General features: G+C 34.7%; 1 protein-coding gene across 1 annotated transcript in view; it reads right to left on the reverse strand.

The window, feature by feature from the left end:
• Window positions 1–329: 329 nt before the first annotated feature.
• slc1a7b (solute carrier family 1 member 7b) overlaps window positions 330–17230 on the reverse strand; it is a 144853-nt gene continuing 127952 nt past the window's right edge. The window contains 3 exon segments of the mRNA NM_001190760.1: window positions 330–625; window positions 15461–15560; window positions 16176–16310. Of these exon segments, the coding sequence (NP_001177689.1) occupies window positions 362–625; window positions 15461–15560; window positions 16176–16310 (499 nt within the window). The 3' untranslated portion in view covers window positions 330–361.

Here is a 17230-nt window from a genome sequence, read left to right on the forward strand (position 1 = left end):
ACAGCTATGTCGTATTTACAATTCACCTTTTTACAGTCTTGCATCATGTTTTTTGTTATGCTACAGGAAAAAAGTTTCACTCTCAAGGCCATGAATGCATCGCTACGACCCAAAGAAACCGGCCAGCTTTGAGTTGTGGGTCTCAACCAGTTTTTCTTCCCGTCCCGGCTTTATTCAACGGGTTAACTGGGATGTGCTGCCACCAATGCCATTAATAGACCATTGGCCGATATGTGCATGTGTCGCCTTTATGAACATCTCAAAATATCAAGTCTGCTGACAAAAAAGAAAGAAAAAGAAATCGCACGCGTCCTGTCAGTGGATTGTACTTGTCCTGTAAATTTTTTTGCATTCAGTGGTGCTATACATTAGTCTCAAGACCGTTCATGTCAATGGCACAATGGTCCTTGTCTCTGTGTTTCAGGTGTCGTGGTGGGACGGGTGGTTTTTTCCGGTCGGGAGGTGGCAGACGGACCCCTTCCTCAAGCTGCATGAGTCGGGCTACATCCGGCGGGATGTGCTCTGGTTTGACCCCTGCTGGCGGAGGCTGGAAACTACCATTGTTCTGCTGACAGTTTGGCAATGCCGGGTTAGTCGTGGGCTTCGTTTCACAAATAAGAGGGACCTGTTGTGAAAAAAAACAGGGAAAGACAGATTTTAAAGATTGTTTGATTTGTCATTGGCTATGTTTTCATTCAAAGATGCAATTTAGAGTTAGGCACAAACTGAAATATTGCATAAAACATTTGCTAATAAATTACTGTTTCCATCAAATGAGAAAAAGAGAGCAAATCTTCACTTTATTTTTATTTGGTGGAAAACATTTTTCCTACTCAGCTGCGCACTTAAGTTTTCCAAAAAGATTCTTTCAGCATTTGTATGCATTTTTTTTGTGCAATATTTTAAAATGGAACGGGCAGGTTATTTAGCTTGTTTTAAGGAAAAACGCACTTCATTTTTTCAGCGCAATTAACAAAGGCATATTTTTATTGCTAGTTCTTGCATTACCTTGGAATCAAACTCACAACCTTGATATTACTGCCATTATGCTTTACTGTTTGAGCTACAGTTTAACATTGCATGTGAGTTACAGGAAGCAAAATACCGACTTTCGTTTAGTTCAGTATAGCGATTTTCATTGTCATTTAAAAAGGACACTCTTTTTGATGCTAGTTCTTGTGACTTCCATTTAGCGAAGGTACACTTGTTTTGTTAGTTCTTGGTGTCCCTGGAAATTGAACCAATGACATTGGTATTGCGTTTGAGTTGGAGCAAAGAGGGTTGAATGGGTAACGAGAAAGAAGAAAAAGAAAGACAGAAAGAAGAAAAGAGAGGGTTGGGAAAGAAAGGAAGAAAGAAAGAAAGAAAGAAAGAAAGAAAGAAAGAAAGAAAGAAAGAAAGAAAGAAAGAAAGAAAGACAGACAGAAAGAAAGAAAGAAAGAAAAAAAGGAAAATAAAGAAAGGGATGAATGGAAAAAGGGAAAGAGAAGAAAAAAGAATGAATTATGGAAGAAAGGAAAGAAAGGTTTGAGTTGATAAAAGGAAATAAAGTAAGAAAGAAAGAAAAAAGAAAGAGAAAGAAAAAAGTCAGAATTAGGGAAGAAGGAAAGGAATTAAAAAAGGAAAGAGAAAGAAAGAAAGAAAGAAAGAAAGAAAGAAAGAAAGAAAGAAAGAAAGAAAGAAAGAAAGAAGGGAAAAATGGTTGAATGCTAATAGAAAAGAGAAGAAAGAATTAAGAAAGAAAGAGGGTTGAATTGATAAAAGGAAAAAAGAAAGGAAGTAGGAAAAAAATGGTTGAATGGATAATATAAAAGAAAAGAAAGAAGGAATAAAAGAAAGAAAGAGGGTTGCATGAATAAAAAAATGAAAGAAAGAAACAAAGAAAGAGAAAAAGGGGAAATAAAGAAAGAGATAAATTGAAAAGGGGAAAGAGAAGAGAAAAAAATAATTATTTAAGAAAAGAAAGAAAAAGGTTTGAGTTGATAAAAGGAAAGAGAAAGAAAGAAAGAAAGAAAGCGGAAAAGAAAGACAAATGGTTGAATGGATAATAGGAAAGAGAAGAAAGAAGGAATGAAAGAAAGAGGGTTGCATGGATAAAGGGAAAGAAGAAAGGAAGAAAAGAAAGAAGAAAATAGAAGAAAATAAAGAATTGAAAGAAAGAAAAATAGAAAGGAAAAAAGAATGAGGTATGAAAAGAAAGGGTGTTGAATGGATAAAGGGAAAGAGAAGAAAGAACAAAGGAAGAAGGAAAAGAAAGAATTATAAGTGAAAGATAGAAAGAAGAGAAAGAAAGATCGAAAGAATGAAAGAAATGAAATAAAAAAATAAGAAAGGGCATTAAATGGACAACGGGAAAGAAAAAGGATGAAAAGAGAGTGTTGACTGGATAAAGGGAAAGAAAGAAAGAAAGAAAGAAAGAAAGAAAGAAAAAGAAAGAAAGAAAAGTAAAAATAAAGGAAAGAAAAAGAATCTTAAAAGAGTTGATCAATAGTGTGAAGTTTATTTTATGATTAGTGATTTAATGTAAAGGTATCATTCCGGGGGACGTTCAGGAGCATTTCACAATGACTGCATTACCTGCAACTACTTAACCTTTATTTTACAAACCACAATGTCTGCATTGCTTTTACATGAACTGACTGTTACTTCAGTCACAGATGCTGATTTATCCCCAGTATGGGTTCTTTAGGTTGAAAATGCAGTATAATGTGGGCACTTAAAAATCTGTGTGTGATAAACCTCAGGGCTCAAATAAATATAGCATAAAATCAATCTCTAAAATGAGAGCCATAAATTATCATCCAGCCCAGTAAAGCCTGAAGCCGGAGAACAAGCGGCTCTTGGATAAAAGTGTGTGCTAAATGGCTGCTTAATTATTACAAGCAGAAAAATCCTAGAAGCACTCTCATATCCTGAAGGATAATTAGAAGCTGCCTGGAGCATCTGCTGTACATTTGCCTTCAAGACAGACTTTAAATATAGACCAATCTTCAATATAAGCATTTGGAGTAATTGGATTTGTGTGTGTGCCTGTGGACCATCTTCTAGATAATTATAATCATGATAGATGGTTAAACCATGGTAAACAGTAACAACAAAATATCATTTTGATAACGTTTCAGTGATGACTATAATATCTAACAGATTAAAAACATTTATCAGACGAGATAAATCTTTCGACGAGCATCATAATTGTTTTTAATGAATGTTTTTTTTTATAAATTTACATTTTACATTTATAAATTATCAGGAATTTATCGATGAATCCCTTAAATGGGTTAACTGGCAGGGTGTGAATTACAGGGGGGTTTCTGGGGATTGACCTTGACCTTTAGTGGGCTGTCAGTGGGCGCTGTCTTTCAGATGAGACGTTAAACCGAGGTCCTGACTCTCTGTGGTCATTAAAAATCCCATGCACTACTCGTAATGAGTAGGGGTGTAACCTTGGTGTCCTGCCCTGTCCAAATTCCCTTCATCAGCCCTTACCGGCCTCCCAATCATTCCCATCCACTACAATGGCTGCAGAGATGTATAGTAACGAAGTAGAACTACTTCACTGCTGTACTTAAGTACTAAAAGGCAGTATCTTTACTTTACTGGAGTATTATTTTTTTCTCCTACTTCTACTTTTACTTAAGTACAGTGCTGCATCGTTACTCGTTACTAGGTGTGTCAAAATGATCGATATAGGTTGAGTAATAGGTCATAATCGGTTATTACGTGATGACGTCATTTATTTCCTATGCGTGATGTCGCAATACTATGGCGAAGGACGACGCGAGGGCGAGAGAAGGCGGCACAGCACACGAGGTGGTATTTCACTATTAGGGAGAAATGTTGCAACACTTCACCTCTGTACCTGTGTGTGTGTGTGTGTGTGTGTGTGTGTGTGTGTGTGTGTGTGTGTGTGTGTGTGTGTGTGTAAGAGAAAGAGAGGTTATGAGAGTGTAAAAGAGTGTATTTATGTGTTTGTGTGTGTGTGTGTGCGTGTGTGCCCATGTATATGTATAACAACATCGGTATTACACAGATGTTACGAGGTGATGGTGAATTATGTGGACATTATGTATAAAATTCTAACACACTAAATATTTTTTTTATTTTCAGAAAGTAAAACTACACATAATTTCTGTGTAAGAACTGTGTGTGAGAGTGTATGAATGTGTGAGAGTGGGGAGAGAGTGTACATAGGTGTGTGCAGGGCAGTGTACGTGTGTGTGTGTGTGTGTGTGTGTGTTAGAGAGAGTATGTATGTGAGTGAACATGCTGAATTATCTCATCAGTGAAGGGATTTTCAGGTAAAAGGGCCAGATGATGTTAGTTCTTGTCAGTGGCGTAGCGCAAAATGCGGAGGCCCCCCTGCAGGGATCGCTGACGGGGCCACCTGATGAAGAGGGGGGGGGAGATACGTCATACGCCAATTTGCATATCACTGACGTCATCACGTTTTACCGTTTCTGTTTGTTTAACAGCCTATGGTTACTAAAGGGGTATTTATAATTGCACTACACTTTATATAAGCATGTTTATTTAACTAAACTTATTGCTGTTTGAATACAGCATGTCATTATAGATGTGTAGTGAATGTGCAGTAATCTCTCATATGTAATAAACTCAGACAAATTCAGAAACTGTCACTAAAATATATGTGATTGTGAACAAGAAAGGAATAAACGGTCCAATTAAATTGTTAAAATAAAGTAGAAGTACATCGGTTTGACTGTACAAGGGAAATATCTTCACGCTGCCTGTGCTAAATCATTTGTCGTCGCTACGCAGAGGGGTGATCTGCTCTCGGGCTGCAGGTGGGAGAGGCTGCTGTACGCGGACTGACTGGGCCGCCTGTCAGTGCTGTGAGGCGGGGGAGGGGCCGGCGGCATCACACGCAGCTCGTTGAGAAGAGTAGGGACGGTACAGTATGGACAAGTGACAGTCTAAAAAAAATCTCCAATAACACACTAAAAAGTCGCTAGATTTGTCGTTAGGGGGGTCTGAAAAGTCGCTAAATCTAGTGACAAAGTCGCTCAGTTGGCAACATTGGCGGCAAGCAATCAGAATGAAGTAGTCCACCGCTTGAGAGGTGTTCAGAGAACACAGACCTGTGAACTTTGGTTCCGACCACAGTTGTTCCCAAGAGTTTGATTATTGCGGTTGCCGGTTGATTTTCAATTATTGAAAATCGCGACGACGCGGGGCCCCCTAATCACGCGGGGCCCCCCCGCGGTGCGTGCCCTGCGGGCCCATCCGCTACGCCACTGGTTCTTGTACCATATAAACTATTTACACATAAAAACAGTCTCGTAAGCCATGTTTCTTTTCGTTCTGCTTAATCAAGTGCCCCAAAAAAAGATATTTAAAATAAACAAAACAATATGATATCTTTTGACTGGCTTCTTTAATAACTACATTACACAATACTTGTACTTTTACTTTCAGTACTTGAGTAGTAAATTTTGACATAAACTACTTGCAATACTTAAGTACTAAAAATGTTGAATACTTTAGTACTTCCACTTAAATATGGTGCTTAAAGAGCACTTCTACTTCTACTCAAGTCACTTTTTGATTGAGCACTTTTACTTAAGTATGGGTCTCTAGTACTTTATACATCTCTGAGTGGCTGTATCACTGTCTCTCCACTGTGTGGTGAGCGCATATGCGCCATTGTCCAGTGGTTGCCGTTGCTTCATCCAAGTAGATGCTGCACACTGGTGTTGGTGTGGAGACCGCTTCATGATTGTGAAGCGCTTTGGGTGTATGGCTGTACACGATATATATGCTATATAAATACACCTTACTCACATTGTTAAGGCTTGATCTCCTCTATATAATGTCAAAGCAAGATGAGTGGGGTGGTCAGCCCTTTAAAACTGAGAAAAGAGTGTTCACTCTAATCTGTATGTCAAACAATTATCCTAATAATTAAAAAAAAAGATATCCATAATGGTTCAAACCATTGTGATTGCTGTTTGACGCACAGATAGGCCCACACGGAATCTGCGCGTGCAGAATTCCGCAGATTTTCCGCTGATTTTCCGCAGAATTCTGGAGATTTCTGCCAATTTTTAGAACATCATTAATTCTGTTTGTTTACTTGAGTAAATGTGAAAATCTGAATTTATTCAGTTTTTATTCAGTAATTTATTACTTTTTATTTCATAGATTAAGGTTTTAGTTATGATACTAGCTGGATACTCCCAAAATAATTCCGCAGAAATCCGCAGATTTTTACCAAATTCTCTGCAGAAATAGCAAAAAATGTCAGCAGATTCCGTCTGGCCCTACGCATAGATAAGTGTTTTATTCAGCCCATTTTGTTTCAGTCAGGTTTGCGTTTTAGCGCCATCTTGTGACTGAATAATGCACAAGTTAGTGTAACGTTAGCGTTATACTCCCTTAGCTACATTCATTTTTATCAGCTTTGCATATTTAATGAACTATTATGGCTAAGAATGGTGTTTTTTTTTTTTTTCTTCTCTAGAATTTTATCAAGCTGTAGCGGCAGGCCTTTTTTACACAGATCTACCTGTGGTATTATTTCAATGACAAATGTCGTGAGAGCAGTATTAAGTGGAGATTGTATTTATGTAATAGCCTTCAGCATGCGAATCTCTTTGCTTGCGCGCCGATTTCCTCTGCTCTTGCACAAAACTTCTTGCAAACCCTCAAATATACACTGCTCAAGCGCAGATCTTCCTTGCGCGCTTTCAAATAAACACTGCTGAAGTGCGATTTAGCTAGTTGGTTTTTTAGCCAGTGTGGTAAACACAATAATGTAAAAACAAATTATTTTACATAGTCCACTGACATAATTTTACCTGTTTATGGAAAGACATGCTCATTTTATGTATACTATATTATAATATAATAATTTTATATATATTATGTTGTTGTTTTTTTAAATAAAGAACAAGAAAATGCTTTTTGTTTAGGGAGATTTAGATATTTAGACCAGAAACAAGAGTTTTTTTTTCTTATCACATTTTTGCAACCTGACAATATTCTGCTCCAGGATTGGCCAGCCTATGCACCAGAGATGAACATTATTGAGCATGTCTGGGGTAAGATGGAGGAGGCTTTGAGGAAGAATGCAATGCTCTGGGAGTCCTTCAAGAATGCTTTCTTTGCCATTCCAGATGACTGAATAAGTGATTTGAGTCATTGCAGAGATGTATGGATGCAGTCCTCCAAGCTCATGGGAATCAGACAATCAGATAATTTTCATTCTGTTTCCACTGCAGCATGACTTTATATTCTATACTGGACATTTCTGTTCAGTGAAAAGACTTTTGTCAAAGCCAAGTCAGACCTTACTGTCCTAATTAAATCAATGAAAATCAAAGCTTAATCTTATTTTATTTTGATAAAATTAGTGTAATCTAGAGGCCTTTGCCTTTAATATAAGCCTTCTCTGATACCAAATGATCAACTAGAAGTGCAGTTATTATTTGTTGTTCATAAAACTTGGATAGGCGACAAGACTTTTGTCAGGTAGTGTAGATCTTATCACACAAACTTACAGTATAAAAAGAAATATAATTTGCTTTTATAATTTTAATTATGCTCTAATTTTATTGGTATTCCAATAATCTTTACAATGAAGTCAGTGCTTTTGGACTTTTCTTTCTTTTCTTTTTTCTAGCACTGACTTATTTTATATTAAAAATACTGCTTAACAATAGCTTGGATATGTAAATATGAAAAATGTAGATGTATAATTATCAAATGTGTAAATGCATCTCTGTGAAAAGAGTCCATTTGCACTTTGTATAAAGTCATATTTACGTAGTTTTAAAGAAAGCCAGCTTTTTTCCATATTGTCGTGACTGTATGCCATGGTCACGAACTGTCCTCTCATCATTAAGTTTGTCCTGATTTACAAAACCTCAGTATCCTTGAGATGTCTTTGTGATTACAGCCTTAAATGTATGAATAAGGTGAAAATCTCCATGTGTCAAAGGGAAAAAAAACAACTTTAATTTTCTGTTTTATGAACATACAAAGCTTGTTTACACCTTTTTCTGTTAATCATCACACCAAGGACGTAAAAGGGGGAACATTTGAATTATTTGTCCGCCGTAAACATTGACCATGATAGAAAATATCATTCAATATTAGTATTGTGTGGAAATAGTCATTGTTTTTTGAGAAATCTCTGTTTGTTTGGTTTAAATGAGATTTATAAATGATGAGTGTAATCCTTTTCATAATTTGCATTATTTTCGAAGGAGCTTAACAATGCAAGGGGAAACTTTTGAGCTCCTAAAATGTTAAATAATCAATGTTTGGAGGACAAAACAGTGTAATTTGCTGTATAGTACTGTATTTTAGTATATCTACCTAAAAATGGATTTGTCGCACTGCAAAACCTATAGTTGACCTGCTAAAAATAGGATAAAAGTTCACAAAAACCAACAAATATGGGAGATAAACATTTTTTTGTATAAATAATAATAAAAAATAATAAAATAACAATATAATAATAATAATATAATTATAACAATATAATAACAACAACAATAATAATAATAATAATAATAATAATAATAAATAATAATAATAATACAACAATAATAATATAATAATGATAATAATAATAATACTAAAATATAATAATAATAATAATAATAATAATATAATTATAACAATATAATAACAACAACAATAATAATAATAATAATAATAATAATAATAAATAATAATAATAATACAACAATAATAATATAATAATGATAATAATAATAATACAAAAATAATATAATAATAATAATAATAATAATACAAAAAAATAATAATGATAATAACGTTCAGTTCATGATAATAAATGTTTCAGTTTTTTTTCGTCATAGCTGCAACTTACACTCACTGGCCACTTTATCAGGCACACCTGTCCTACTGCTCGTTATTGCAAATTTCTAATTAGCCAATCACATGGCAGCAATTCAGTGCATTTAGGCATGTAGACATGGTCATGACGATCTGCTGCAGTTCAACTCGAGCATCAGAATGGAAAAGATAGGTGATTTAAGAGACTTTGAACATGGCATAGTTGTTAGTATTAGGCGAAAGCAAGGATCCATCCTGCCTTTTATCAATGGTTCAGGCTGGTGGTGGAATGGTGTGAGGGATATTTTCTTAACACACTTTGGGCCCATTAGTACCAATTGAGCATCATGTCAATGCCACAGCCTACGCGAATATTGTTGCTGACCATATCTACCCGTTTATAACCACAGTGTACTCATCTTCTGATGGCTACTTCCAGCAGGATAACGTACCACGTCATTAAGTGTGAATCATCTTAGACAGGTTTCTTGAACATGACAATGAGTTCACTGTACTCAAATGGCCTCAACAGTCACCAGATCGCAATCCAATAGACTAGAGCATCTTTGGTATGTGGTGGAACGGGAGATTCTCATCATGGATGTGCAGTCGACAAATCTGCAGCAACTGTGTGATGCCGTCATGTCAATATGGACCAAAATCTCTGAGGAATAATTCCAGTGCCTTGTTGAATCTCTGCCATGAAGGATTAAGGAAGTTCTGAAGGCAAAAGGGGGTCCAACCCGGTACTAGTAAGGTGTACCCCATAAAGTGGCCAGTGAGTGTATATTCTATAGCAGTGGTTCTCAAACTGTGGGTGGTACGCGGGCTTCCTCCTAGTGGTACGCGGAGGAACCGCTGAACAATGAAAGAAACAATTAACACTTTTAATCCTTTAATGCGTAATATAACATCGATGTGATCAGCATTGGCTGTTTTGTGAAGCGTACGATCACAACGCTGTGCTTAGAATGTTTATTTTAGTGCATTGAGTCATAAGCTGTTATAAATCATTTCCCGAAGTTTAAGAATTGATTCTGAAGCGTGATTTGACTGACATGAAAAGCAGCCAATCACAGTCGACCTTGTCTAGTTTTGCGTGAAACGTTAGGGCGGGACAAAGGCTTTCTGTGTTGCAGAGACAGAGAAAACAACTTAAAAACAAATGTTTTGTTGGATTAATACTTCTCGGATGTTTTCACTATAGAGATGTCTAGCAGAATAATTAAACCGTGGACATATTTCCTGCCTATTTGATAATCTACATACACGTTTCGCTCTCCAACAGCCAGTCTCTCGCCTCTGACCTGTAACTCCTCTAAATACATTCTGAATGGCGGCGCGGGAATGCAGGTATTGCGCAATAACTCATTTCTGCAAATGTGGCGAGTGCTTTATTTTAACACGAGAGTGCATTCATGTACGCAAATCGCTAAAACAGATATGTAAGCTTTTAAATAGGCTTTTTTTTCAAATGAACTGCAAGTCCTCTCAGGATCGCCTGTGTGCTCAGATTGAATACAATCGCGATCTCTCCACTATTAAAGTAGACATTATTTATCTTTATTCCTTGACTAAATTTAGTCAAAAGTATTCAAAGTTATCAAGTATTTAGAAATAGATTGATGCATGATCGATGACAATGCTAATGGTCTTCTTATTTGGCTGTGTTGTGAAATGAAACTTACTTTTAGCAAAGGTGTATTTTTTTATTTTTTTTATTTACGACAAAATAATTATGCTGGAAATGTTTCTGGATGAGGTATTTGTGTGATTTATACATTTAGCTGTATTCTGATCTGTCTTAAAGCATTACAGGTCAAAGCAATCCGTTGTTACTTATTGTTTATTTATCAAAATTAACAATAAGACTCTTAAAGCACTGCTTTCATAAATGTAGTGTTGTCATTTCAAATACCTCAAGTAAAATGAAGTCATTTGTTTTATTAATTTTTTTTTTAACTGACAGTGTACTTGTATTTTTTTTAAAGTTTCTATTTTAGATTAGGTTAAATGTAAAATAAAATCTACATGTGATGAACAGCTTTTTAAGAAACAAATTTGCCATATTGTAAAGAAAAATAGTGTAAAATATGTAAATAAAAGGCTAAATTAAATCTTTTTACCATATACTTCAATTAAACCTTTCAAAGCTTGTAAATATCGTTTTAAAAAAATGGGCAAAAAGTGTCTCTATGGCCTTAAAGATTATTTGGTAGTTTTACCAGTGCTATTGAAAAATATTAATTGTCATGAAAGGAAAAATCGACCATACTTTCTTTGTTAGTGCAATTTCCTATACATGTAGCTTTGGGATTTAAGCAATTAAACCATTCAATCAGGTTTCCACGTAAAAAAAGTGATTTCATAATGAAAATCTGATTTTTTTTTCCAAAAGTAACCAACTATTACTTTTTAAAAGAGTACTTTGTACTTTTACCTAATATTAATATTATTTACTAAAATTTGTGTTATTTTAGCAGTGTAATAGTATTTTTACTTGAGTACAAAAAAAATTTAACAAGCATTTAGTGCAGGTTTATTATATTATTAATATATGATTAATAAATATTATTTTTATGTTTTTTATTTGTATCTATTCCTCTGCAATGTTTTATGGGTTGCTGAGAATACTTTTCAGGTCTTCAATACATGTCAGTCTTGAAAAAAAAAATAGGTGCTGGAATTGATTTTCATTAGGCTGTGCCTGTATGAACCCTGTCATATGTACATTTAACATATATTTCAAGATTTGTCTGAAAGTGTAGGAATGTTACATATAGCCTATATTTATAAGGTAAAAGCAACATCTTCAGCTTTTGATGAATAGGCTACAATGAATACTTTAGATTTAAGTACAGCAGTTTTCTTTTTACTTTTTAAGAACAACGCCATTTTTAATGAACTTTTAAAAGCACATTTTAACAAAAACTTTTTTTTTGTTAATGTTCAAACTATTTCAAATGTTTAAAGTGACTGATAATAATACTGTGCACACCTGTAGCTGCTTAACTAGGCCTATGACGCTATTTTTTAATACTGGTTAAAAAATAGCGTCGTAAGGTGGTACTTGGAGAGACAATTTTTTTCTAAGGCGGTACTTGGTGAAAAAAGTTTGAGAACCACTGTTCTATAGCTTCTTAAATTATCCAATTACTGTCATTTTCGTTTCAATTTTAATTTATATTAATCAAACAAAGCTGAAAGAGGCTATTTTTAGATTTATGTTGAAGAAATAGTTTGGCTTAATGTGTTACTATTGTTTGTTTGTTTGATGCTTTTCATTCCTTTCTCTGTCATAAATGCTGTAACATGCCTGGGGGTGTTCCTTTGTTGTTCATTCCCCCCCTTTCTGTCTATATTTGCTGTCTGCTTCTAAAACCTAGTTGTTCCGATTGGCTTGCGGAGTTTTCACGAGTGGACCAATGAGAAAAGGATAGGGGTCATTGAGGGGTTCCAGTGATGACCTTAAATCTACTAAAAGGGAAGTGAAAGTAAAGTACGTCACGTGACTTACATCTTACATAGGACTCCACGTAGCTGATTCTCTGTCAAAACATTAGGCAAGTTCATTCGTATGACGTATGTTCATTAGTATGTCCGCTGTCTGTTTCGATTTCTAGCAGCTAACGTCTCAGGGGAATTTTAAAGGTTGTTGGGTTGGCATAATTATTTTTAGCGCTTTCATCCTTCAAGCCACACAGGGCGTAATATAATTTGGGGGCTCGTCCGGGAGCATCGAAGAAGCCGGGATACTTTTGGAAGGGTTGTTGCTAGATTGGATATGGTTGCGGCTGGAAATTAATGAATTATTTATAGAATTTATTACATTTCCCATTTATTTTATTTTATTAAAGCCTACCCCAACCATCACAGTAACGTAAAAATAGTAGTTGTACAGAGTATTATTCATGCTATCTTTTAAATTATGCAGTAAATTGTATTTTTTTAATGCCAATGCCCACCCCAACCCTAAACACAACCATCAGAGCACTGTACAAATATGTATTATTGTTATGCAGTGTCTTAAAAAAATGCTACTATATTATTATGCATATTGCATTTACGGCCGGCCGCGTATCTAATCTAGACTTTACCTTTTGGTAGCCCCTGGTGTGCTGCTGTGACCCGACACACATATTGTTGAAATATTGAAGCTAGGTAAGTGATACAAAATTGATAATTCTGATTCAAGAGTTCACACTTAGATATCTCTTGATGCTATTAGCAGGTTTGGTATGCTGTCCCGGGAGAGAACCCTGAGCTCAGAGATAATTGAGCCCTGGGCTCCTGCCTGTTCAATAGAGCATGTAAGGGGAGTACGAGATCAGGTGATTCTCAAGAGCTCCCCAAGCAGGAGGAAAGGGGGAGTAGGGGTGGATGAGGGGGGGTTTCTTCGGAAACGAAGATAAGGGAGTGATTTTTGCTAGACTACTTACATTGAGTATTGATTAATCTGATTGGCTAACTAATGATTGTAGATGAGAGATCAACTTTAGTCAATCATATCACATGCTCCTCTCGAGATTAGTTTGTGAAACTTCACTCAATGTAAGATTTGTTGTGGATGAGGGAATGTCACCGACTCGGTCCCAGTCATTCCCCTCGCTGGCCAGCAGAGGCCGCTATCTCCGGACTTCTAGCATTACATCATCCACTTACGCTGATTGTGCATACACCTGTTCTGAATCAAGCTAACGACCCACGCACTCTTTATAAGCCAGCTCCAAACACTCAGTCAGTGCGAAGTCTTGTTTAGCCCCGGCCAGCATTTCTGAGCGTTATTCCCTGCCTGATCCTTCGTGCATTACTCCAGCCTGTTTCTGACTCTGCTTCGCCTTCTGCCTGCCCACGACCCACGCCTGATTTACGGACTCTGATACTCTCTGCCTGCCCACGACCCACGCTTGATACACGGACTCTGATACTCTCTGCCTGCCCACGACCCACGCTTGATACACGGACTCTGACACTCGCAGCCTGCCCTCGACCAATGCCTGGTAAACCCCTCTGTGTCTGTTCATCGCCAGTCTTGATACTTCATAGACTATTGTGGATGTGTGTTTGCACTTTAGTGCATATTGTGTGTTTGAGTGAAAGCTTGACTAATAAATACTGCATAATGGATCCCTCCGTGTCAGTCTCCTCGTTACAGGGAAGCTATTTAGTTATATTTTATTTAAGGATGCACCGATTCCGATACTTGGAACATATATCGGTTCGATACCGCATATTTTTGCTGGATCGGGTATCGGCTAGCTAGTACCGATCCAAATCTGATCTTGCGCTTGCGCTATATTCTGTGTTTATAAGCCAACTAAGCCATGAAGGTAGCCAATATAAGCCACTAGAACATTGTCATGTAGGCATACTGTATCCCAAAAATTCCGGAGCCGTACTACAGTTTAATGTGAAGCACAGATGATGATTCACGTGATTAAACTCATGTTCACTTCAGCGCTTCCTGCCTATCAATCATTCTCCATTCATTCTCCATTCAACCTGCTTGTCGCATTTATGACAACACGAAAAACGTTCTCCAAGACTATTTGTTCCTGTTAGCTTAAATAATTGATTTAGCTTCTTTGACAATACATCTGTATGCATGTGTGGTTGCACGTTACTGTTATCATCCGCTTTTCAATTCCAAAAATGTGAGGCGCACCGCACTGCCTTTATTGATGACAAAAAAAAAGAGTACCGTGCTCCTTTTTTATGTCACTATAAACGACTGAATCAGCTGAGCCGTATAGTGCGCTAGTGTTCTTGTCAATGTTGTTATAATTGTGATTTTTAATAGCATTATGATATTCAAGATTAAAGTTGTACACCTTTGAATGACTGCACAGTATTGGGATCGGATCGGTATCGATCGACACTCAAACTTTTGGTATCGAGATCGGATCGGTTACGGAAAAAATGGTATCGGTGCTTCCCTAATTTTATTATATCTGATTTTATTTGTAAATTTGGCTCATCTATGCATTTTTGTCTTTCTTTTTAATAAAAAACTCACTGCTGTATACTTACAAGGTTTAATTTTAATATTGTCAGCTACAACTTTGCTTGTGTGTGTTTGTGTGTGTGTGTGTGTGTGTACATTGCTCTGAATAAATGAGTTTCCCCCTCTCAGATCTCTCATTTAAACGAATGTTTTCTAGAGGATGCTTTACAATAAAGTATGTGTGCGTTACAATAGATTAGTCAGTACCAAAGCCAAAACTTTAACGAATCTAACAAAGAATCTGAAGATCACAGTGCAAAAATTGGTAATGCTAACACAAAATTAGTAATATTAACCCAAATAAATATTTAATAATATGAATGTACTGGAAAAAAAAAACAAGATAAACAAAGAAATATCATTTAGTTGAAATCATGTTTGTATTTTTGTTGCTGTTGCTGCAATAACTTGTTTAAATATATTGTAAATGTATTATTTCTACATTCCTACAGAAGTTAGGTGACCAAAGTCATACTTTAATGATTATAACTGTTTAATAAAATGCACCAAAAATGCTGTATTCACTGAGAAATGGACAAAAATATGCATTTTGAAAAGGGGGTGTACTTATTTATGCACTTTAGATATGTAAAGTATAAGCTCTTTGTATTCGTGTGTGTGTGTACTCACCCCGTCTCCCTCTTTGATAAAGTCTTTTCTGCAGATGTGGGCCATGATTCCTGTGGCCAGAGCGTCTCCCATCACGTTGACCATTGTGCGAAATCTGTCTCTGAAGAGGTCAGGACAAACACACATGATGTTGAAATCCACTTAATATTGGTTGAAATGAATAAAAACAAATAAAAATAGAGCATGTAATTCTTAATTGATGATCTGCTGTGCAACTTCTTTGCTAAATGCAGATAACTGTGTTAGAATCATTCCTTCTAAACTCATTTCTGAATGTTTGTAGTAATATTGACCATATAAATGGGAAATGCTTTTGTAGTTTGAGTTCATTTTATGATGCAAAATAAAACTTTTCTTACTTTATTTTTTGTCTTGTTTCTAGTCCAAATATCTACAAATTCTTAAACCAGTAAGCATTTTCCAGACAGATATTAAATATAGTGTTGTTTTCAGAAATAGAGTCAAACCTCAGTGAGTTTTTCCTGAAAGAGCACCTATAGGTTACCTATAGGTGTATGTAAAGTTTCAGCTCAAAACACCCATCAGATTTTTAAATTTGAAATAACTTTCTTTACTTCCCCATATAGGCTGATTATTTATCTTATTTTAAAGAAAAACTCAAATTTAATGTCTTATTTGGTTTTGTTTTCAGAAATTATGCTGAAAACATGTCTGAATTTTATTATTCCAGTGTTTTGATTTTGCTGATACTTACAAGGCCCAATCGACAGCGATAATGAGAGTGATGTCATCGGTGGGCAGTCCGACGGATGTCAAGACTATTACCATGGTTACCAGGCCAGCCTGTGGGATCCCGGCTGCACCGATGCTTGCGGCTGTCGCTGTAATACTGGAAAACAGGGTAAACAAAACATTACACCACAAGTAGAACATTAGGATGGATAAAACAGGGTAAATGAAACATAAATAACATTCACATTCTTATTTTTATTTCTCTCACTTTACACCTTAAGTAGGCAGATCATAGAACTGAATGAATGTTTTTATGAAGGACAGATTACCTGCCTTCATTGATGAATTCTAAATTCGGATGATTAATTATAATTTTATATTTAATTTTAATTAGGTTTTATTTACAATTGTATTAATAAAAGATAATAATTAAAATTATTATTATTATACAATTAATATTTATAATAATAATAACATATAATATATTATATTTTATTTTAATACTAATTAATAATAATAATAATAATTTTAATTATAAAAATTAAAAAAATATTATAATAATTATTTATTTAAATTTTAAATTGGAATTAATTAAAATAATAATATGTTATAAATTATAATTAATTATTAAAATTTTATTTCTAATTGTAATTACAGTTTATTTAGAATTGTATTAAATTAATTTAAATCAATTAATTATAATAATTATTATTATTTATAATTATAAATAATAATAGTAATATAATTATAATTTTATCACAAATTTTATTTGTTTTATTTAGAATTTTATTAATAAAAAAATTAATTAATTATTGTTTATTATAATTATGATTATAAAATATAATAATAATAATACTATATTATAAGTTATAATTATTATAATTCAGATTTTATCACAAATTTTAATGAAATATTTTAAATATTTATAAAATACATTTATTTATTTATATAATTTTATTTATTTAATTTAATTTATTAAATTAAGTTAAATTAGAAATACTTATAACTAGTATTTATTATAGTTATAAATAATAATAAAAATAATAATAATAATAATAATAATTTATTATAAATTAT

This window comes from Danio rerio, chromosome 23, assembly GCF_049306965.1.
Source record: "Danio rerio strain Tuebingen ecotype United States chromosome 23, GRCz12tu, whole genome shotgun sequence".
In the NCBI taxonomy this organism is placed as follows: Eukaryota; Metazoa; Chordata; class Actinopteri; order Cypriniformes; family Danionidae; genus Danio; species Danio rerio.